General features: G+C 38.4%; 1 protein-coding gene across 4 annotated transcripts in view; it reads right to left on the reverse strand.

Moving 5' to 3' along the window:
• dusp8 (dual specificity phosphatase 8) overlaps positions 1-25,346 on the reverse strand; it is a 53,780-nt gene that overhangs the window by 27,159 nt on the left and 1,275 nt on the right. For 2 of the 4 annotated variants that reach the window (XM_015382291.1, XM_015382289.1), the window contains exons 2-3: positions 14,842-15,227; positions 1,956-2,094 (exon numbers count right to left, since the gene is read on the reverse strand). In XM_015382291.1, the coding sequence (XP_015237777.1) occupies positions 1,956-2,094; positions 14,842-15,078 (376 nt within the window). In that variant the 5' untranslated portion in view covers positions 15,079-15,227. Of the gene's footprint in view, positions 1-1,955; positions 2,095-14,841; positions 15,228-18,627; positions 18,731-25,346 lie in introns of those variants that run through there. The other 2 variants (XM_015382292.1, XM_015382293.1) reach the window with 2 other exon arrangements.

The following is a 25,346-nucleotide window of genomic DNA, read 5'->3' on the forward strand; positions in this document are numbered from 1 at the left end:
TATATATATATATATATATATATATATATATATATACATATATATATATACATATATATATATACACACATATATATATAAACATTTTGCATCTAAGATTTAAAAAAATTTATGTCAGTATGCCTTATCAGAACTCCTCAAGTTTCACCTGGTTAATTTTTGTAAAATCTTTGTAAAATTTTTGGCTTTCTTTGCAAAATGTTAGTTAGTTGCAGCCCTACATGAAATCATAACATTAAACTAAAAATGCTTTAACATATCCAATAGAGGCCCCGAATCTGTTTTTTTCAGTATGTATGATTTCATTGCTTCTAACTAGTGTCAGACTTTCTGGTTGTTGTCAGTTATTGATATCGTGCTCTGCTACAGATAAGGCAAGCAAAAGTAAAGCAAAGACATTAAAGAGAAGCAGGTGTTCAACATAGCTGGACTGCTCAACTGCACAAATGAGGCATGTTAAAGGTGTTAATATCCTTATACAAGCATAAGCAACTAGATGATAATATAGACCGCTTTACACAAGTCAGTCAACTGAAAATTAAAATAGATTAAGGTTTTTTTTTTTTTATAATATTAAAAAGTCAAAATATGTAAAAGTTTTGGTTTAAATAGCCAGGCAATAAAAAGTCTTAATCATAAGTTTTCTAAGAAATTCCATTACATTGTCTTAGTTTTTTGCACCCTCATCCCTTCACAAAAAAAAAAAAAAACCCTGCAGTATCCTGACACATAGCTGTTACTGCAGCACTTTTCTCATGTGACGTTACAAAGCACGTCTGCATGCAACAATCGGACCGTTTTCTCCCTCAATGCACTTGCATGCAAACCTAGACGCAGACTCTGGCTGCTATCTCCACTGACCCCAATAACACAAGCACCCAAACAGGAGCCCACGCCATTGGCTGGCTTTCTTTCTGGGGACTATTTCTGCCTTTGTTGTCGTGGAAACAGCAGAGAAGCAGTGGCAGAAATGGAAAAGGTGTGACTCTTTTTTTTTTTCTCCCCTTCCTGACGATAAAATAAGCAAGCAGTGGAGATAATGAGGAGGATGAGGGAAATTCTGACAGAACTTGAAGTAATATGCGACAAAACCATCATACAGGGGTGTACAACCCACCTTCTTTTCACACACAGAGCAGGCACTCTGTGCATCTCTGTGACAGTGAATAATTTGGGAGCCTGAGGTTCTTTGAGGCAATCCTTAGCAATTATGAATGACTCATGAAAAAGCCCTAATCTCCCAGCAGAAGGAGCAAACTGAGAAGAGGAAAAGAATGAAGATGTGGAAATGAGAGCATATACAGTATTTACCAAAAGCAGTATGCTTCTGCCCGTCTCTTTTAAATCCTCTTGGCAGAAGCAGATTAGACTCTCCTTTCTGCATTGACACATTTGGAACAAATTCATAAGCCTCTGATTCTGAATTTGGCTGTTAGCTGCTTCTTCAATGTCTGCAGCCAACACAAAAAAGATCAAGTTAAATAAGAAAGCATATTAGGAATAATTAATGCAGGTCCAGTAGTCCAGTAGTAAATTAGTGGATACTATGACAATAAAGGAACTGAAATTAGTCAGACCAAAGGATTGGAAATCATCGTTCACATTCCTGCATTAATGCTTCATAAGTAGACGCCTCCAGAGAAGCTTAAACATCAAAGACCATCAGACAGGCTTTGCATCACGTCATACTGTTGTATCTCATCCTTCTGATGCAGCTATAAGAAATTAGGAACTACTGATATAAAAAAAAGGAAAAACTCTGCTGTGTCAGTCAGTGACATCTGCTGGCTAAACCGAGCAACAGCAATAATGCACCTGTTCATGAGATGTGTGCGGCAAAAAAAGACATTTCTCTAAATATTAAACACTTTGTTTCTTTCACTCACTTCCCCATCATGCCACTGGCTTAGCACACAACATTCACAAGCAGTGATAACTCAGATGGTCGTGTTTACCGGTGAGCAGGGAGACTTTATGGAAGGTACCCTCCAACTTTCCCATGAGGATGTGCACAAAACCGTCTTTGGACAGGTGCCCTGCCTCTTTGGAACTTTGGTCGTAAACCACCACTTCCTGCTTTCTGCCCAGCTCCACCTGCAGGGAGAATTAACAACACAGAGAGGTTGATTACTTATTAATGGAGTGGAAAATATGACAATGTCAAACGAGGAAGTTAGAGCCTGCAAATATGACAGCAACTCTGAACTTCTGAGGAACTTATGGGTAGATGGAACTTATCTTATGTCATTCCTCTGAACCATGAAAGGAATACCCCCTGATGATAACAGATGATTAAAGGCAATTAAAAATATCATTTTGTCATGCTAAAACAACACACTTTAATCATGTTTATCACAGTTGCAATGGCCTGCAACTCACACCTTTTGTAGTTTTCCACATTGGGTCACATATATATTTTATTTTTAGAAGACCACCATAAAATAGTATAGAATTTTAAGGTAGAAAGAAAATTAAATTATAATTAAATTTTTTTTTTATTTTTTTTTTTACAAATAATAAACTGAAATAAAACTGCAACCAGTTTCCCTCAGAAGTTGATGATTGCTAATCTGATGATCTGATGATCAGCTGATCTGTGACAGCTTGAGGTTGGCGAGGAGAATGCTGGGGAGCAATTAGCATGACGAAGTCCAAGAAACACATTGGACAGGTCAGGGATAAGGTTGTGGAAAAGTTTTTTAAAAAAAGTACTCCAGAGTGTTGTTCAGCATGGGGGTGAGTAGAAAATGAAGGCTAATCATGTTTTGGGTGTACTATTCCTTTAAGGCAGATTTAGGCTCTGACATGAAATGATTTCCCAAGCTTTGAGCATCTCACACAGCTCTGTTCAATCCATCATTCGGACATAGAAAAAGAATGGCACAACTGTGACCCTACCAAGGCTGTCCACCTACACTTATAGGCTAAACAAGGAGAGCATTGATCAAACATCCAGCTAAGAGGCCCATGGTGGCACTGGACAAACTTCACAGATCCAGCGCTCAGGTGGGGGAATCTATCCACAGGATAACAGTTAAAAATGTGATATTTATTAAAGTGTGGAAAGAAGAAAAACATTGTTAAAAACAAGTCATCAGAAATCCTGTTTGCAGTTTGTCAGAAACCATTGACACAGCAAACATGAGCAAGAAGATGCTTTGATCAGACAGGACCAAAATTAAACATTTTGGCCAAAATGTAAAACGTTATGTGTGGTAGAGACCTACCACTGCAATTTTTTCTAAACACATCATTCCCACTTTCAGATATAGTGGTGGCAGCATCATGCTCGGGGTGTATTTCTCTCCAGCAGGGACAGGGAAAATGGTCTGATTCAAATACAGGACAATTTTGGAGATGAGTCTACAAAACACTTAAGATTAGGTTCACGTTCCAGCAGGACGACAACCCTAAATATAAAGCTAGTGCTGAACTGGAATGAGCTCTAAACAAAACATGTAACTGTATTAGAATGGCCAAGTCATAGTACCGACCTAAACCAAATCGAGAACCTGTGCTAATGTTCAAAAAGGCTTCATCTAATCTAATTGAGATTAAGATGTTTTCCAAAGAATATGCAAAAAAAATTATTCATTAGATTTTCAGAGCATCTAGAGGTATATCCTTAAAGTTGGTTCAACAAAGAAGCGACAAAAGGTGGCTGAATGCCCCTTTTCATTTTTGTATTTGAAAGAACTTCACAACTGTATACTACTTAGACTTTCACATAAAACTAAAACTCTGATAAAATATATCAATGTTTGTGATCATAATGTGATAAAATGCGGAAAAGTTCAAGGGTTATAAATATATTTGCTATCCACCATCTGAGATAAACTAACACAAATAAGCATATGATTGTGAAATGGATGAAAACAAATCATAATGTGGTCAGTGCAGTGTGTGCTCCAGAAGTGTTGATACGATAATCACCATAGAAAGAAAGACACTAGAAGTCTCGTCCCAAGATCTAGATTTATAAGCCAACACAGCAAGCACGTAAACTAAGTGTTCCTGCTTAGAGGCAGCTCGTGTGCAAAACTATGTGTATCAGAAAACTGACACAGCGCATCACTTTAGAAATGCCATCTTCAATGGGAAAGAAATGGCACCATGCTTTGAGGACACATTATTTCCAGGAGGGACAGAGCAGCTTGTCAGGGTTGATCAGAAGTTGGATGGAACAGAGAAAACAAAGGAAAGCTGGGGGAAAAATGAATTAGAAACTAAAAATTACTTGAGCCTTAGTGAGAGGTTGATCTTCCAGTAGAACAGAAACCCTGAGCCAGAGATCAAATGGAAATGTTTACAGGACACCAATGTTTTTCAAAGTCCAGAATAATTACTGTTCAGAGATGCTTCTTGTCAGGTCTAAATGGGGTTAGTTATAAAAAAAAAAAAAAAGAAAAATTAGACACCTGGAGCTTTACTCCCAGTAAATAATGGCTTTATAACATATCGACACATGAACACAGCACTGCTAAGACTCTTATTTTTCAAAACTTTTTTAATATTAAATGTATTGACTATTCTTTGTTAAACTAGGAGATGCAATGTTGAAAGGCATGAATGGAAGGCAATGTAAATGAGGGGAGCTTTTGACTCTCACATGGCACAAGTGAATGAACTCACAAAGCATGAGTCGGTGATGTAATAACAATAAACACTGGCTTGAGGAGAGAGGGAGATAAAAGCAGGGTAATAAATAATGCATAAAGCGGGTGGAAAGGATCATCTTTAAACTGCTGAGATATGAGGTTTTAATATCAGACGTAACAATATGGCTGCATGACGGCGGGTTGGGAAGCAGAGCGCCTCTGCAGCTGATAGAGAATTTTTTAAAAGATGAGAGGAAACGAGCGTACTCTGAGGCGTTTCTATGCATTCGGAAGGTTTGGAAGGCAGCACGGAGGGGGGGGGTTGGGTGGGTGCTGATGAGCACGTGCATCTGACTGCACGCCCCCCCCCCCAAATCCATGTTGTCAGGCAGGCTCTAGTCACATGACAGTAAGGCAGCGCCTACTGCAGCTATGAATCACTGCATCATTGAACCACCGCTGGACAGGAAGGAGGAGGGAACACAGCAAGCTGAAGGGATGGAGGGCGTGCATGGATGCAGGAGAAGTGATGATGGAGATGAGGCAAATTTAAGACAAAAGTGGAAAAGGACAATAGGAAAACACAAGGGGTGAGAAAACTGAAGCATGTAGGGAGGAAAGAAAGGATGAAGGGGGATTTCCTAAAGTGTGCAAGACTTCAGTAATTCATGCCCACCATGTTTTCACCACAACTGCAGATTTATTGTAGCTTTAAAAGATTAAAATGTTGCGCTCCTGAGTGTGCAGGAATACATCCATGCTTATAAAGCCTTCATTGCAGAGACGTCATGTAAACAGCCAGGTAGCCGATTCAGACCAAACAAGGTCGACCTGTACAGTTTAACTAGACCTTATTCTCTAAACAGATAAAAAAATCTAGTCCAGGACTCTAATGCTCCCCTGACATGAGGAATATAAACTTTGCTTTTCTTAAGTTGCATATTTTCTCCTTAACTGGAGATTTCTCCATTAAATGACTTCAACTTAGATCAGAGATGTGATTGAGGAAGCAGTCATAATAGGCATTTAACTTAAAAAAAATATTTTATATTAAAATAAACCATACTGTAGAAGAACTATTTGAATTCTATGTTTTATATTTCAGCAGTAAAATAAATGAGCACTTCGTGAAAAAGAAACATTAATGGCTATTTATCTATAAATAGAGGTGTAAATACGATCCTAAGTAAATACAATAATCAATATGTGACTAATATACTGATAAAATGTTTAATAATTCAATTACAGCAATACGGAGAAATATCGATTCACATTTTCATCTTTGGGATAAGCTACATCCACCCAGTGTCAGAATGTGAACATGTGATCTACAGTTTATCTCTTTTTATCTTGATATAGATGTTAATAATTGTTTTAGATTGTTATAACAAGATCAGCTCATACTAATTGCAGACCTGCTAATTGAATTTGATCAACAGTGACAGATTTTATGATATCGGCAAATATTGCATCAATCTTATTCCCAAAATGCCTTCCCTAGTGCATTTAGGCCTTTTTCTATAAACAGGTTCATCTTTGTGTGCTTTTCTTTGTTTTGTCTGTATTCACTTTAACTAAGCTAAGATTAATTTGGCAAATAGTCCTAATGCGATCAGATCTATTTTAGGAATCTTATCTCAAGGATTAATAGCCTTTAAGTGGACATGCATGCCCAGGGCAAATTAAAACACACATATAGACACATATTAATTGCAGAGTTTAGAATACAGAAAGGAATGTAATATGTAGTAATATCTATAAAAATAATAATATTGTGCCTTTGTATTATAAAAAGGTATAATATAAAATAGAATAGCAACTTGCAGTGTATGAACAGCATTGCAGTAGGCAAATAAAGAACAAAATAGTAAAATAGGGTGTAATAAATGTGATGTTGAGATCTGGGATCTTAATGGGAACACTGGTCAAAATAAAGATGAAATAAAAAATATACTGTATACTGATTTTTTTTTTTAACTGTAGTTTTCTATTAGCAAAAAAGGTGAATGGAAACATAAAGAACACGTAACCTTAAGCTTCTTCTCCAGTATATGGTAGATTTCCGATTTTAGGAAAATAAAACTGAAATCACAAAAAATTCATCCAACCTTTTCCAAAAATGCATAAATGTTCAAGAAAATAAATGCCACACCTGTCAGCTCATTTTATGTAGCTTCTATTTAGAGTGATTGTCTGACCCTGCGGATGGCCAGCAGTGATGCATGTGCTCAGTCTTTTTTTAAATGACATTGGAAAGTTACACATCCTGCTAAATGTGACATAAAGATAGATTTTGGTGCAGCGCTAAGAGGCCAACGACCTGAGAAAGGGCTTGACTGTAGGACTGCAGTAAAGTTTCACATCCTTTCCACTGCAGTGCTACAGCATCCCTGCGAATCACAATGCTGGCTCAGCCTGCGCTGAACTGACGCAGGCACTCTGCAGAGACTGTAAACAAGGAATGCCAAAGCAAGACGGAGGAAAACAACAACAAAGAAAAGGAAGCAATGGCAGGAAAGGGACCATAAGGAATGCTGGATGTGAAGAGAGAGAAGTACAGAAAGGGATGAAAGTTGCACACAGGATGCAAGGTTCCTGCAGGATCCAGGCTTCGTCTAAAAGGAACTGGAAGCTGGCATCAGTGGGCACAAATTAAGGAGTGGTCACAGGGGAGAGATATTTTTCTACTGTTCTTTACAGATGCAGATGATGAAAAGGAAAACAGAAAGGAAATGAAAGATCTGTGCATGATCCAGATTGACCCTGCTTTATGAAATATAAAACATAACAAGGTCTGAGGCAAGGTTAGAGTCAAGGTATGGCCTTACTGTCAAAGCTCTGAAGTAGAGACAGTCTGTACAGACAAAAATCATGAACTATAGATGATGGGGAAACAGAAAATATAAAAAGAATTGTAGAAATATGACATCAGGTTTGGGGCTTGCACAAGAAAGGGAAACACGTTTTCCCCATCATTTCAGTGGTGGTAGTGACTAGAGAAAGGGTGAGAGCAGAGCAGGAGGGCATGTTTGTGAGTAAGAGAAAAAACGCTGTCCTGGTACACAATATCAGCTCAAACAGCCTAAAAGTGACCCAACATTCCTGATGCACAGTCTGGAAAATAAGATGACATTAGAATCAACACACTTCATTTCACAGTATAGGAAATATTGTATTACAACAATATACATTTCTCTTTTGTTAATTTCAGTCAGGGCTAGCAGAGGAAGTCCAAAAACATTCAACTCTAATGCTGGAAATGACCAGACCCAAATGTACTTCTGATACTGACTTCACGGTTGTGTTGCCAAATCTTTTGATCCATCTTCCCATCCACTCTCCAATTCCATGTTCCTTTTTATCATTTTGCAGCTAATTTAAAAATGGAAGTTTAAAGTAAATGCAAAAAAAATGAAAAGTATAAAATATAAAATGGTGAGAAAATAGATTGTTTTGATATTTTTTGCGAAGTTGCAAAAGAGGTCATGGGATGATTGCAGCCCCCCAAAGGGGTCCCATAGGGATTGCGTAGAAGGTGCCAAAACTACTACTGTGTGGCTTTTCCATCCTTAAATAACCTAAACAAGAAGGGTATGTTTATTATCGGCATTAAGTCATCTCAAAGGCTCAAAGTTAGGATGTTAAGACAAATCTGTAGGAGCAGTTGTCTAGTTTCAGAACCTCAGGGATTTTTGTTGGTTTATGCAGGTCATGTGGTCTCTGGCAACTTCAGGCTATTGCCTCCACCTTAAGGTCAAAGTCAACTCCACCATCACAGGCAGAACAGAGTGAATCAACAGTAGATTCCCTCAGGGATCTCTTTTGTTTGGGAGTATTGTTTGGGATACATACTGTCGGCAAGAGACCCCAGCAGACCCCAGCAAGACTAGCGCAATTACACTAATAGGTCTTCTACTTTTATTATATCTTTAGATAAATCTGAATTTCAATCAGAGAGTTGTTGTGAAGAGGGATTTCTGTAACCTTCCACTGCAAGCTGAATTGTCACGAGATCTGAGCTTTCAGTCTCACAACAAATCCCTCTCCAAAGACTCCCGCTAGTACGTCCATCTCTAAACCAGTAGCGTTTTTTGGGTTTTTTTTGGGGTGGGACATGTAGGAATGAAGACAGTCAGAAGGGCCATGCTGAGGCATAACAAACATGGCTACGCTGAAACACTCACCTGTCGATACCGCAATTGACTCTGTTTTAGCTTGAATAGAGAAAATGTCTCTTCAAAAAAAGAAGCAAAGGGAAGCACTTTGTGCATTTTTAGATGAGAAATGTCACAATTCGCAGCTATGATTGGCTGAAGGAGTATTATGGAAGGCGGTTACTGGCTGGTGCATCACCCAATAAGCTTGAAGTATTGTCCTAAATGTCCCTCCTTTTCATGGACACACTGAACGGCAGCCATTCCAGATCGATAACGTAGAACTCAACTCTACACATATCAATCTGGCTACTGCCAGGTTAGGATTTCTGGGCTTCCCTTGTGTTCTTTATATCAAATAATTTAAAGAGAATAGATGGACGGATGGATAGATTGACGAATGGACGGACGGACGGTTGGATGGATGGAAACATTGAACACATTAAAATAGCAAGAAGACCCAAAGGAATACACCAAATGTATCTGTCTTATAGATTATTCAGCAACTACCCCCACGTACATCTCCACACTTGCCTCCCATAACAGTTCTGTAGTCAGGAAAATATTAATATCAGAAGGTATTTTGGTTTAGATGTGAACCACAACAAAAGTGCATCTCATTTAGTCGCAGCAGGACCTATATTTAGTACGATTAATCAGCAGGCAGCAATTTCTCCTTGCATTGCATCTATAAGTTCACAACCTTGTCACATATTCTGCTATAAACACCTCATGTCTGTGACTGGCTCCAACAGCTGGCACCTTTATGTTTTATACAGTGTGATAAAACTGATGCACATTTATAGTCAAGAGGATAAACTGTACACGGAAAGGCTGAAATAGAGACATAAAGACAGTAAAAAATCCAACAACCTGGATTAAGTTGAATATTAGGTTTAGTTCATGGAATAGGGAATAACTCTTTGGTTGTTAAGTTATTTAAAGCACATCAGGGGTGTTTGCTTGTTCCTGAAAAGGACGTCAAAATGTGTCTAAAGTTTCACCTCTAGAAACAAAGACAGCTGGAGATGTGCTTAGTGACCCCTGGAAAGATACAACAAAGACGCGATAAGAATGAAAATCCAACCTGAAACCCTTAACTAATTATATTCAATATTCACATATCTCAAAACAAATCAACAGGATCGAAGTAAGTTGTTGAAAATGTTAAACAGAGGAGTCACGAAAGCAAACGTTCATTGATTGGCTCACCCAAGCTAATATGCTACATTTCTAGCTCTGGTATAATATTATAGGCTTAGAGGAAATGTGAATGAAACTTTCAGAAAAATTCCCAGTGTTTGCCCTCTGGGTGATCTGGGGAAAAAATCCACACTATGAGTCACCAGAAAAAAGTTCTCAGTTCTGCTGTTACTGCCAAGCTGAATGACACACTGAAGACTCATGTGATTCCATCACTGTATTGTACCGGTAGTTACAGGATAGGTTTGTCTGTAGAGCAATAGGGAAGAAAATTAGAAAAAGAAAAGAGTCTGGTGGTGTTTTCCATATATAAATGTCTTTGTGCTGAATAAATACTAGTTAACAGTTTTTCTCTTCCTTTTGCTAAATCTTGATTCAACTCTGGACTTCCCATCATGTGTCACATGAATCCCCCTATTTCAGAGGAGGATAAGCCTCACATAGGGTGTGTGTCATCAGTGGAAAGAATGGTAATCTTCCTCTTTGCGTAAATACATGAACTGGTCACTTATTAATACTTGTTTAGCACAGCATTTAGCTAATCCAGCAACTAGGAACAAAGACAGGATCTCTATTGTGTCATATCATAGATGTACTATCAGTAGGGTGACCCGATTTGGGTGGGTTTCTGTGCCGGACCGGGCACTTGAACCGAGCCCTCAGCTACAGGGCTGGTCCGGGAACCCTGGCGGACGGAGGCAGGGAGCCAGCCGGTGACGGTATGCTTCCCTCCACCTGTCTTACCGTGCTTCTTCCCGCCTGTCTTACCGGGCAGACGTCAGGCGGGGAAGGCGATGACGGCTGATTGGGACACTTGGGTGGTGGCTCACGGACCTACAGTTACACTTTCATAGGCCAATTTTCCAAAAATGATGTGCTCAAACATATATTGATTTTTGAGAACGCAGACCACAACACACTGATATTCATATTTATAGGTATTAGAGAGATGCCTTTTAGTGCATTACGGATTATTGTTGATATGGCTGAGAAGCGGCTCGACTCTTTATTTTTTAGACTATTTATTTTCCATGTCATTGACCTATAAGTGAACTTATCAGAGAACCAGAGTTACTGTTAGTTAAACAGTAAGATAAGAAACGGTTTCTTTATCAATAAATCCAGATAAAAATTGTGCATTATTCCGGTTCAATAGAAGAATTATTCAATGTAAGCAAAATATTTCAATAAGTGCTAATATTTCTTTTATGATTCAAATGTGTTGTCATACCAGTCTATTTTACACATTTGAAAATACTTTATCAGTAGGCTAAACCATAACGTTTATAGACAAAATGTCAAATGAATAGGAAAATTTTTATTTGCCCGTCCTCAAGAAACTTCATAATTCCACCATGGAAAAAAGAAACGAATCAATTAGAAAGGAAGGCTCGACCTCCACACATCAGAGCTGCAGCAGTAGTGGAAAACCTCTGGTCCATTTGTCGAATCGCCTAGCTGGCTGCCCCATCACAGCATTGGAGATTATCCAGGCTTAAGCCAAGAAACCAGTTGCCCGGCTTCCAGCCTGTTGGAGCGAACCAGAGGGAGATCCACCCTACAAAGCCTATGGCATCCCCAACTCTGGTCCTCAACAATGTTACCTATAGTCTCCAGCTGTCTCTGACCTACATTCACCGAGGCATTAATCTACAGTAGGAGGGGATGTGGAGATATGATGTGATGGGCAAAAACAGCACATAGTTTTAACAGGTGCTACACTGGTCAAACGTGTTTATTCGGTTTAAGCTAAAAATCAAGAGCTTCAGTAAAAGAGTATGAGCGCAGCGCCTTGGGGAGGCAGCCTATTAGTTCTCAATGGGATGTAAGGCGAGAGGCGGCCGGGCAGGAGGCGGAGGCTGCAGCCCATCTCTGAATACCCTCAATGGCTCTCTCCCGCTTCCTGCATTCACTTCCGAAACAAAGAGCCACAATGGTGTCTTGGTTGGCTGAGGCGGCTCCTGGGGATGCTCAGAGACATGTGAGGGTAAGCGAGGATTGTGTGCATTTGTGTGCGAGGGGTTAGCTGGCTCTGACGCCACATGGCGAGCCTGCACGTGCCCAACCTGTGGCCTGCCACTGGACGAACAAAGAGATGATGTCATGCTTAGCCTATAACAAAGGAGTCTGGGTCTGTCAGTCCCGCCCTTCTCACCCAGCTAGTTCCAGCCTTATCCAGCTTTAGCATTAATCACAAGCCTTATCCTCTTTACTGAGGGGGTGGGGAATGGATAACAACAAATTGACCATGGGGCAACACTGGACAGGGAGAGGAAACAAGCAGTGAAGGAATGGGATGGTGTGGTGAGGCCGCAGACTACAGCTGAAAGAGAGAGAAAGACTGAGCCACCATGGGACTGAAAGTGAGAGAAAGGAGGAAGCATGGCTCCGCGGGGTGCCACAGTGTGACATCTGCCTCACTCAGAGAGGAACCCAACACACTCTACATCAAGCTGGCAGCCGAGAAATGAAACTCAAGCTAAATTCACAACACATCTGACATCACATCTCTGCAGCTGCTGAACGTTTTAACTCCTTCAGGTCTTTCTGTCGGGCTCTCCTCAATGTTGATTTTCTTGTCTTGAAAAATGCACAGCAGCCCAATTATCTGCTGGTGGAGGTCAATTTAACTATATGAGCTGCAGGATATGTCCTGCAAGGAAAAACAACTAGGGATGTTCTGACTCGATTTTGATTTTGGAAATTGGTCGATATCAGCCAAAAAATAATATTTTCTTGGCTTGCATTTACAATCTCTAACAAAAGCACACAACTCGAGTATTTCTATCCTTCACATAGAGCAATACAACAGCAGACGCTATGCTGCATGAGTCGTAGCTATGTGCAGTGTGGTTGTGCTTCTGGTTAAAGTGGGAAAAACTGCAGATAAGTGCAAAACTTCTCGTGCACACATCTCCCATCTTCTAATTTATCATTTTTTATTCTATTCAACTGTAGAATATTCTTACATTTATGTTTCAGGCTTACATAATCAATTGGTTAATAATAAAGGGGCCAGTTATGCTGATATCTATTGTTGTTTGCTTATATCACTTGATTAAACCTTTTCTAACATCCCATACAAAGTGATTAGATTATATATGATTCATGCAGATATCGTATCAGGTCAATAGCAGCACCAGCCAATACTTAAAGCTGCAGTATTAGTATTTAAATAAAAAGACAACCTCTCACTGAGGAGGGAGAGCAGGAGAAGCTGAGTTCATCAAGGCATTCTAAATAAATCAAATATATCAGTATATGCATATAACAAATTAGCTCAAATATTTGAAGCAATGCATTTGTGTGAGCAATGAGCAATTCTGGATTTGTTTTAATCTGTACATTTTAGGTTATACAAATCTTTAGTTTTTTTGTGAAAACTATACATGCAGGCTCTAAACACATAAATAAATGCTTTAGTAAATTCCCTTTAGAAAGAGTCTTCATCAGTGTCCTGGTGCTGCTCTCTCAATAATCTTAGTTTGTGATCTTTGATTAGCAGGGTGAGTTTTTGAGTTGTGAATCAGACAAAAATCCAGGAAACTACAATCAGGTCTTTATATTGTGTCCTAATTATGTTTTACACAAACAAAGCTCTGCTCCCGGCAGCACAAGTGTTAAACAACAAAAACAACAACCATTTTGTGTCATTCTGTGCCACACCTACTAACTAAATTTACATCACCTGTCTAAACTCCTGGGTGTAACAGGCTTAAAAACCTAAAAATAACACAAGGAACCAGGAAGAACCTCTGAATTTGCCTTTGGTGACTTGTCGTCATGTTTACTGAGTCCTGTCAGGCTGCTGTGAACTACATGCAAGTATTAACTATACGAGGAGGACAAACAAGTTTCCCATCCCTTCCGGCTAAAGTTTCCCCTCTAAAACATCCTACAGTTTGAGATAGAAAAAAAATTTGGACAGGCTATGGGTCAAATTAAAGGCAGCCATATTCAGGGAAGGAAGTCATGGAAAATAGGAGGATTCGTTTTCAGGGCCACTGACAAGCAGTAAACCTACAATAAGCCTGCCTGCCAAATATAGCCCCGATATGATGCAGGCTTAAAGAGGGGAGCCTGATCCAGAAGCTCACTGTAATCCAAATAAACAAAACAAACCAAACAGCAATGGAGCTACTCAGTTAATACGTCAGGTTTTGCGACATTTTAATAAGACAAGAAATTATGGAAGTTGGTGCCGATACAGAATGAAAAGAAGCATCAATAAGTTGATGACAAGCAAATGATTGTATAAACCTCACAAACATTCACCGACATTTCCTTTGTATCTTCTCGACTCTGTTATTGTTGCTACAGTGAAGAAAACCCGCAAAATAAGCCGATAAAAAAGACAAAAAGTTAACTTTTAGAGATGATAGAAGAGGAATCTAATCATTTAATCACCGCAACCTTTTTACTGCAAATGATTTCCATTAAACTACTCTAATTAGTGGTTGGCAGGTCAAACAAGAAAAAACTGGATGTTTTTCGCTTTAATTAAATGGGTGAAGAACCGTAAGCTTTGAAGATTTCTGATTAATAGAGCAACAAGGTTTTACTTTTAACAGGCACATTTGCTTTGATGTATTAATGGAAAGAAATTAATGTTTTATAGTAAAAAAAAAGGAAATCAGCACCATTAATAGTCTTTTAGGAAGTAATAAAATGAAATATTACATTCCTTAAAAACAACAATACAGAGATATCAGCCTCACTATTTAGCTTTTATAAGATGCTACCAGCAGGGCTGGGGGGAGGGGGATCTCCAAATCTCAGCAGTGTCGCCCTCGTCTACAAGCTTGAACTTGTCACAGATAGTGTCCACCCTGTTGCCATGAGGGTTTCTAATCTGTGGCATCAACTGAGGTGTAGCTATAACTCACCTTCACTTTGCAGTTGGGCTGCAGCAACTCGGTAACAGACACCTTATCCTGCTGCAGTCGCCTTTTCACCAACTTGGAGTAGCAGACGTTGACCGCGCCTTGCACGTGCGACGCGTTGTACTCAGAAAAGGTCCTGCTGTCGATCACCAGCAGGCGGCCCGTCCCTCTCTGGATGAGACTCGCCAGGCGTTTGATGTCCATGGCGCTCCGCTTGTTAGGACCTTTCTCCCCTGCCATGATGTAAGGACGGGCTGAGAGGTTGCGAGGGATGGGGTTAAAAAGGAAGAGGGGAGAAACTGAGGAGGTGGAGATATGGGGAAGATGAGGAAGGAGAGGTCAGTGGAGGGGGGGAACCACCAGAGCAAGCGTCAAGAGATCCATGGTGGCTACGAAGAGGAAGAAAAGACAAAATACAATTAATATCAGAAAAACATTTTTATTCCTTTGCAATTACTGAAGAAGTGATGGCTAAATGATGAAAATGAGCTGATGATCATAAACACTGCAAGTCAGTCATTTTGGATGTTTGTCCAAACAAAACATTAAATAAAGATCAGTCAACAGCTACAGAGTGACAAAGATGTCTCTTTTACGCAAACACTTCCATAGACAGGTGTGAATAATCATCTATATATAGATCTTTTATATCAACTTTTATTAGCACTTTTTAGGTCTCTTGGTTATAAAAATAACCACAATGCTAAACATGAGTGGGAGTTATTTCAAGACTTGAAAGTCAACAGGATCGCTTTTCAGTGCCGGGATATGAAAGAACATCACTTCAAAAAGAAAAAAAAAGCCACAAACTTAATTTAGACTGTCAAAACAATATAACGCGGGTGTGTGTTCATGTATGAGTGTTCGTTTGGTGGCTGCTGATCACAGGTCTCCTCAGAAGCAGCTCGTGAAACAGGAAACCGTTGAGTCTGAGATAAATAAAGCTGGGGGAATTCAGAGAGCAGGTCTGGACACAGGCTAACGACCTGTGTGAAATCCTCATATAGTGTGTGTGCGCTTTTATAAACGTCGATAAACCTTCTACATGTCCTGTCCAATATCTCCAACCTCCTTTACTTCATGCTCATCATCACCCCTAACATTTACCACCAAATATGCTATCATTAATTATGTTTGTGGGGTTAAAGGTATGGAGGACGACCTTAATTGTCGTTAGCTACCTTTTTTGGCGCATGCGCACTTTCAGGCGTATATCTGTGGTGAGCAAAGTTTTCTCACTGTGCTCACCTATCTCACTGCGGTTCTTTGAAAATGGCCGAGGGTCGTTGGAGAAAAAGTGTCTACGAAGTGTATGAGAAGAAAATAAATGCCTCAAAAGAGGCGGATATATCCCACAATACTTTGCGCATAGAGCTCTCCTTGCAAAGGATTATGAGATTTACTGTCACAGCAGCCCACTGTCGCCATAGGCTGTCGCTACCAGACAGCGATCAGTTAACGGAGCTCACTATAGAGTCCACTATATAGTCCCCACTCTATATAGTGATGGAGGAATTTAGGGGTAAGGGCGGATGTTCAGGCAAAGTAAGCTTGTATGAGCTATAAGAACAGCAACTTTTAAACAGGGCGTGCATGAGGAAAAATGTGCTTGTGCACGCTCTCGCATGCATTTATTAGCTATTCCCTCTCGGGAGCGAGTACAGGGTTGTGCATGTACATTTTTTAATAGTGGAGAGGGCGGGTCTTTTCAAAAATTCGCGAAAATCCTCCACTATACCTTTAACAATGTGTGCTTCCAATTCCACACACATAACAATAAAATTGAAGTGCAATTAGTTTAGGTTGATATACATGGGATCCAAAAAAAAACCCCAAAATTAATCTGCATGCTTCAGATCATTTGTGGTGTGAAGAATGAGAGGGTCGGCGTTTGAACGGTACCAGGTTGTTTTATTTATTGATGCAAACGTGGTGCGATGCAAGATAGATGCAAGATGTAGAGATAGATTAGGAATGGGAAGAGTAATAAACAAAATTAAACATTTTAAATTGACTTGCAGCAGAAAAAAAAAAATTATTCCATGTCGTCGTTTTCACCACTGAATGGGAAGCCAGAAAGGCCCTGATTATGCCTTTTCATTGGTTGGGAAAGATAAGGTAATTCAAATCTGCTTTGCAAAATTTTACACGTAAAGAGTAGAAAAAGGAAGAGGATGCTTTTTACTGAGAAGGATCCCTTAGCAACCCAACCAGTCCAAGGTGAACGGAGGATATTTTTAGACATGCAAGGGCAAAAAAAGGCAGAGCAGTGTAAAAAAATAAATAAATGTATAAATATATTCCTATACAATTAAGCACAACTAATCAAATGCAAAAATCACTTAATAAGCAGATATGTGTAAATAGAAAGTTTCATGTTAACAAAGGAGCACAGCAGAACGGTCAGATGCAACGATGAGCCAAAAAAAGGGTTATAAGTGGGTTATAACCCCAGAAAACAATGAATAAAGCCTTAAAAAGCACCTAAGTTGATGTGGTAGACAGTTAGAGTATTGATCAGAGAAGCAGCCAAGATACCAGGGGAGAGAATCTACTAAAAAGAAAAATTCTTGGCTTTGTACGCCACTAGTGTAATATTTCATAAAATCAAAAAAAAAAAAAAAAAAAACAGTCAAGAAAAAAGCTAATCCTAAAATAAAGTAGACAAAGTTTGTTTTGGCATTTGCCTAGAAGGTAACAGAGCAAATGTTTAGAAACACCTCCTTTGCTCACATGAGACCACATATGAACTTTTTATTATATTTGACAGAAAACTGGTGCTAAACACCCCCATTAACATGTCATGGCGTAACATAACTGTGTCATGGCGGTGTCATGCTTGGGTTCCTTTCCTTCAGAGCTTATTGGAGGAGGGGTGGGGAGGAGTACAGGTAATCCTAGAATCATAGCTAAAAAAGAGATTAAACTAGAGCATCTTTCTACTTTCCTGTCGGAAGATGACCCAAAACATGTAACCAGAGCTACAATGGAACTGAGTTTGACCTTTTTAGAAAAAGAGATCTGGCAAATTTTGCCCCAAAGAACAGCTGTGACTGCAGTTCTTGTCTTCAAGAAGAGCTCAATGTACAAATCAACACCATCCTTGTCTGATATCAATAATGAAAAAAGAGTGAAAGCCATGTTTAATTCTGTTCCCCAATTGCCTAAAAGTATAGTAACCTTTATCTACAGTTTCTATAGCTTAGAAACCTAAATATGAATTAAAGGTTTTGACTGTAACATAAAGAAAAGGTAAAACATTAAAGCAAAAAGAAAACCTTTGCAAAATATGATGAAGTTAAAGCTGTTAAAGTCCTTATCCCTGATGTAACAACTGATGCTACAGCACCGCTCTTTACAACAGAGGCAACAAAACCACATTAAGGTCCAGATCATCTGCAGTCTGGAAACCAGGGATGAACTTAAATGTGCATGTGTTACAGCTGCCTGGTAACACGCCTAATGCTACAGAAAATAGACGAGATAAGTCAATGTGTGGACAATTACACTGGACTGGAAACTCCTAAACTGTTTATGCCTCAGACAGCAGCTGCAGAACAGCACAGTATACTAAATATAGAGGAACACATTCAACCAGGACTGTCTGTATTCGCTCAAAATGAAAAAGACGCAACATTCAAAGCAACTACTGAATAAACATAATTATTTTGAAGTTCTTGGATTTCATTAGGATAACAACGAGGAATAACCAGAAAGCCTTGCTGCAACGGCAACACCTCGCAGACACAGCCACCTGCTCCTCATAGCCATCACCTGTAATGTTCATACCTTCTATCGCAGGCAGACCTTCAGCAGAGCAGCTAACGGCAAAGCTCCTGGGGACGGGAATCTTTTTCCCTGTTTCTCAGTCTCCCTGCTGCTGAGGATAGCATCTGACTCTGCATATGTCTAATGGCGACTGCTCTCCCTCCCACCCAGACTCTTGTCCATTTTTCTCCTCACAGGATCCCTCCTTCCTTCCTTCTCTATCATTCTTTCTTCTTCTTGTGCAGGGAACAGAAATAGGGAGGGGGAGGAGTGTGAGCAGGATTTTTTTTTTTATATGTGTGGTAGTTAGAGACCTAAGCTCTGCATCATTCTAGACAATCCTCCAGATTGAAAAAGAGCCAAAAGGAAGCCATGGCTTGAGAAATAAGAAAAAGGGAGGGACTAATATCTACGACATCCCCACTCAACTCAGCGACCCATCTCTTTGGGCTCTCTTTTATATTTTAGGAAATATTAGGTGACACCAAAGTTGAGACCAAAAAGATGTAACAACAGAGGAAGGGATAAAGCAGGAGCAAAACAGTTCAGGGTCTGTGGCTCACGTACTGACAGGCAGACTAAGGTGATGGAGGGCACAGGGAGAGTGATGCTGATCGCATGATGCTGACGTTGGACAAAGATACAAGAAAGGGGAGAAAAGAATAAAAAGACAAAATGGAAGATGAGCTACTCTGCCACTAGAGTCATATTTTAGCTCTGCATATATTAGGATATCAAACTGTAATACTGCTGCTAAATATTGTATGTACTTTAGATTTCTCTCACAGATCGTTCTTTAATACGACACTGCTTTGCTTCCAGCGAGCACTGTGACCTTAAGTCTCCTGGGTATCATCATTTGTGTGAGGTGTGGTCAGCTACTGCATTACCAGTATCATTCAACAAGCTCAACACTGTAAGGATCTTAAATTATTTCAGTTAAAAGAGGTTTTAAAAACTAGATCTAGTTAAATCTGTCTGAAGGATCAGATCAGGGGGCTTCCATATACTTATTAACTGAAATCAAAATGAAATCTGGGTACAAATTAGGGCTGTAACTAACAATTATTTTGCAAAGTGAACAATCAATTATTTTTTAATTAATCAATTAATAATCAAATAGCCAAAGGTTCATTGAAAAAGATGCTTTACAAATTTAAACCAGGCAAAACTAAAACTTTTCCACCTGAGGAGTTCTGAGAAGAGCATATTGATGGAAGAAAACTTTTTTTAATCTTAAATGCAAAATGTTTACATATTTTCTTTTACAATTTTGATGTAATTACTGCTCTGAGTGGGTTTCTCTGTCAGCTAAAGGCATCCCTTAGAGGCTCTACACTCCAGTTAACGATTAATCAATTACTAAATTAGTTGACAATTCCTAACAGGAAGTTAAGGGGAAACACAAAGTAGGCTTTCTTAATTTGAATTAAATTTATTAAGGAAAACATATCCAGACAACAAAGTCTGCAGTATATACCACACAAAGTCTGCAGTATATACCACACCAACTCTATTTATAAAGCACTTAAAATAATGAAGGTTGACAAAGCCCTGCGCTAATATCAACTGACAACTAAAAAGAACAGTAAAACTAAATGAATTCAGCCATTTCAATCACGTGTAAACACAGGGATTACAAGACAATAATAGGTCAGGTTGATTCAAACATCAGGTTTCACTTAATAAATTAAATTATCATAAAAAAGAACAGGAGAGAGAAAGCTTCAAGTTGTAAACACAGGGCTTTCCTTACACCGGCACTGAACTACAGTAGTGCTGAGCCCTAGTTCATCCTTTCTGAGTAGGGTTTGCCTGTTCTCCCTGTTCTCTCCAGGTACTCCAGCTTGCTCCCAGTTAACAAATAGAATTTTTAGATTGATTGGCGTATTTACATTGCTCTTAGATGTTAGTGTATGTGTGCATATTTGTAGGTCTGTATGTTACCCTGTGGTGGACTGGCGACCTGTCCAGGCTGAGGAATATAACTGACAACAGATATTGGTTTTCTGACTGTGTTTTGTGATATAGGTAAGCATAAAACAGAAACCATTTATTTTCCTTTAACAACAGGGAGACAGAAAGAGGATCTTTTTCATGCACTGTGTGCAAACAAACTTTTACCCCTTTATTTTAATAGGGTGGTTAGTAACTGAATCCAACTTGTTCCCCCCAAAAAAACTAAATAAAAGAAACACTAAAACATTTCAGTAAATGGGTATATAAAAAATAGAAACGTTAATCGACAGCAAGAGATTAATAGAGATGTTGAAAGGTGTTTATTGGTGAAAACTATTAAAGGAATAGTAAACCCAAAACATGATTAGCCTTCATTTTCTACTCACCCCCATGCTGAACAACACTCTGGAGTACTTTTTTGATATCTCCAATGCATCTGGAGATCTGGGAGGCTTCTTGCTGTCTGCTGACATTCAAATAATGGAGGTCTATGGTGCCCGAGGCAGAAAGGTCCATAAAAGTCCACAAAAAACGTGTCAATATTCCTCCATACTGCTCGTCCAATGTATTCCAAGTGTCCTGAGTGGGTAGCGTCCATAATTTACTCGAAACGAAGTCATTTAGAATGTTTTTAGAGCATAAACAGTAGTGTATAGGATTTCCTAAAAGTGCGTTCACGAGTCTACGGAAACCGCGGCAGACCAAACCAGATGAAAGTGCGCATTCAGCTCGGCAAAGAAAAATGTCTGAGGACTTCAGTGTTGAGGAAGAGCATGAGTTCTTTGCTGAGCTGAATGCGCACTTTCATCTGGTTTGGTCTGCCGCGGTTTCCGTAGACTCGTGAACGCACTTTTAGGAAATCCTATACACTACTGTTTATGCTCTAAAAACATTCTAAATGACTTCATTTCGAGTAAATTATGGACGCTACCCACTCAGGACACTTGGAATACATTGGACGAGCAGTATGGAGGAATATTGACACGTTTTTTGTGGACTTTTATGGACCTTTCTGCCTCGGGCACCATAGACCTCCATTATTTGAATGTCAGCAGACAGCAAGAAGCCTCCCAGATCTCCAGATGCATTTGAGATATCAAAAAAGTACTCCAGAGTGTTGTTCAGCATGGGGGTGAGTAGAAAACGAAGGCTAATCATGTTTTGGGTGTACTATTCCTTTAAGATTCTGTTAAGTTTTTGGGGACAAAAGCCAAGAATATTGTTATGATCCTGACCTTAAAACTCCAGACAGGGAGCAACACCAAGCATTCTAAGGCCGTTCCTCATGACAAACTAACATCTTCACATGGTGGCACCTAAAATCTCAGATGTAATCAAGCTGATAGAAACACTCTGCTATGTTCAAAGTTATTGTAGCACAACGGTTAATGATAAATGGATTAGCTGTTTTCAGAGCTGCAACTAACGATTATTTTGCAAATAAATTAATCTGTTGATTATTTTTTCCAATAAAAAATGCAAAACCAAAGGGTCCCTAAAAAAAAATTTTTTTTTTCCTGGATAGAGCATATTGACAGACGAAAATATTTTTTCTTTACTCTTAAATGCAAAATGTGTACATATTTTCTTACAACGTAACATAATTACTGCTCTAAGTGGGCTGCACTTTCAGCTAAAGGCATGTTTTACAGTCTCTATACTCCAGTTAACGATTAATCGATTACTAAACTAGTTGCCAATTATTTCAACAATCGATTAAAAACGATTAATCCGATTAACTGTTTCATCCCTAACTGTTTTCATACGCACTGTTGTTGATTATAGTTCTTTGTTTGAGTAATATCAATTGCTCAAGCCATTTCTAACATTCCACACTACAAAGGTAATAATAAATCTAAGTATGATTTGTGCTGATATCGTATCAGGTGAAAATTAATATTGGTCAATACTCAAAGCTGCAGTTGTATTGGAAATAAAAAAGTTATGCTGGGACACTGATAATTAAAACAGCCAGATTCTTAAGTATACTTTTAATTTAATACAAAAGATGCTATTTCACATTTTCTTTTTATTTATTTGCTTCTGGGCCTCTAAGAATGGCTTAAAGAATCAGAAATGTGAAAACTGGACTGAAGTTCTTATACTAACAGGCAATTTTCCTTCTTTGAAACCTGGGAATAATAAAATCTAATGTCATGCTTTTCAAGACTTTTTCCAAAGCTGAGAAGAAACCCCCGCTTGAAGAGCTTTTAAGTTTGTTTAAAACTGTCAAACAAATGTTGTCATATGTTGTCATGTTATGGCAACAGCTTAGAGGCATCACCAACGAGGTGCCTGTTTTTGGTTAACATCTTCCCCTCTGTAGCCAAAATACTCCTGCACAACCGACAGTGGCGTTCTTTGTACCATATCTCTTTTTAATGTTTCTTTTATTCTTTCGTGTTCTTTCCTCACTTTAAGTGTAGAAACTGAGGCTACATGTCAGTCAAGATTACTTTATTAAAATAAAGCTGTTTTTCAATCCCCAAACCCTTTGATCCGAATAAGTCGTGCCTCATGAATTTGCTATGCAGAGTAAAATGTCATTTTGCATAAAGAAATTCAGCTGAGCTGATTTGTTTGACTAGACATGCCTTATGACGTCTAGGATAGTCATACATTGCTTTGTCAGTGCATATCTGAGAGATCTAACACAACGTCTGCACATAATCAATAGAAGCGAACCATGAATGCAGCTACCAGTTGCCCAGAGAGAGCAATGAGGAAATAGAAAAGGCTTCCTCCACTTTTCCCTTCTTGTAAAGTCAAATAAAATCATCAGATGACCTCACTGGAGCGTTTTTTTTTTTTACAGCCAGCAATAAAAACTGATAAAAGAGATACCTTTTTTAATCATTTCAAAAGAAATTAATCTATATAGAGTTGATGCAGGAACATACAGTGAGGCTGTTAAACAAAACACATGACTTAAGCATGTTGGATCGGCTCAATAAAGTCATATCAGCCATGATGGAGTGAGGCAAACACAAAAGGAGCAACTGGAGGCCAACCAGAGGTGATGTAATCCCATCCAGGTTATTCATTAACTCCCAGTATAACGTCATCTTTGTCCACAGCCTTGGTTTGGCTGATAAAAACCCACACTCGTAGAGCCACACAATGACAGACCTGACTTGTTTGTTTAGACTGCAAACAATGACATCATGAGAGGATCTCATGGCCTCCAGGCTCGTCACAGAGTAAAATCTGTGTTAACAAGCTGTTTCTCTTTTGAGAGAATGCAGGCCTATCGTTTACACTTTGAAAAGAGTAATTTAACAACACACTGTGCACCTATTCAGCACACAACACTGCCCTGCCAGCCTGCTCCTGTGTTTACGCACATATGCTCATAAACATTCATAGATTACGCTTCTTTTAAATATTATTCTTTATAGTAAGTTTATAACAATGCAGTATGCTTTCAAAAAAAGTTTGTTTTTTATCTAAGTTACAATAGAAACATGTTATTTTAGTTATGAATGTTGTAAATGAATGATGGTTAAAAGCTCAGAGCATGTGCTAAAATGTATCAGTTATAATTAAAGGTGGGTAATAACTCCTTAAATTTACTCATGTACAATTACTTAAATGACTTTTTGGAAAAACCATCTGTTTCTGTACTTTGATGTCTATATTACATTTACTAAATTAATGTTCGTGGGAGGATATCATTACTCTTTACTTGAGTAAAATTTCAGGTCACTCTACCCATCAGGAGTAACTTGAGCTATTTGGGGATCGGGTGAAAATAGAGTAAACAGTAAATATTGTCATTGGAAATTCTTAATCCTTTTTCTGACATATATGCATTACATGCAGTACAGTAATGACCCATTTTATAGTTCATGCTGAAATGTTTGATTCACAAAACTGTCTTTGCCGATTGAATTTATTTTAATCATGTTATTTGTAGCTTTTAAATGTTATTATACACTTTAAAATACCTGAATATTCTTATAACTGACTGATTAAATCGTTTTAAACTATAAATCAAATGTTATGAAACAGCAATTACTCAGTACTTTAGTAGTGGTTTTACAAAGTCTTTTTTTTTTTGTCTTGAGACTTTTTACTTGATTAAAAAGTGAAACTTCACCCATCTCTAAATATTTCTAAGCCATGATGAAAAAAAAAGCAACAAAAAAGAAAAAAAATAAGTAAAGTAAGAAAACAAACTGTAAAACATGAATTATATCATTAAAACTAAAACAATAATTTTTCCTACATGCAACAATATATCATAATATTCTGCTTTTAAAATAATTCTATCCAAAATACCCTTCCTAAATACTTTTAATAAATACTTTTCCTAAATACTTTTAAGAATAATTTAGCTAGCTAGGGAAAAAGAAAAAAAAAAACTTTTCAAGTTTTGCAGTTTTTTGAGAAAGAACAGAGGTGATGATTTCTCATATATTATAAAAACTTTAAATTTTATTTACTGGCTTTTAAGACTGGCAGGACTTAGTTGTTGTGACCTTGTTTATTTAGCTTAAACACATTTTTAGTTTTGCCTTATCTTACAGTTTCATGGTCTATTTTATTCCTTTACTGTGTTTTTCTTATTCCTAGGACTTGTTCAGCACTTTTTTTTCAGCTGTCAGCTGTTTTAAAGCACTCTACAAATAATACAAATAAAGTTGAGGAGATTATTATTTTTCTATTATTATCCGTGCTTTTGTTTTGTTTTGTCAGCAAAGGAGCGGTGTGGATTATATATATATATATATATATATATATATATATATATATATATATATATATATATATATATATAT

This window comes from Cyprinodon variegatus, unplaced genomic scaffold (genome assembly GCF_000732505.1).
Source record: "Cyprinodon variegatus isolate N-32 unplaced genomic scaffold, C_variegatus-1.0 Scaffold254, whole genome shotgun sequence".
In the NCBI taxonomy this organism is placed as follows: Eukaryota; Metazoa; Chordata; class Actinopteri; order Cyprinodontiformes; family Cyprinodontidae; genus Cyprinodon; species Cyprinodon variegatus.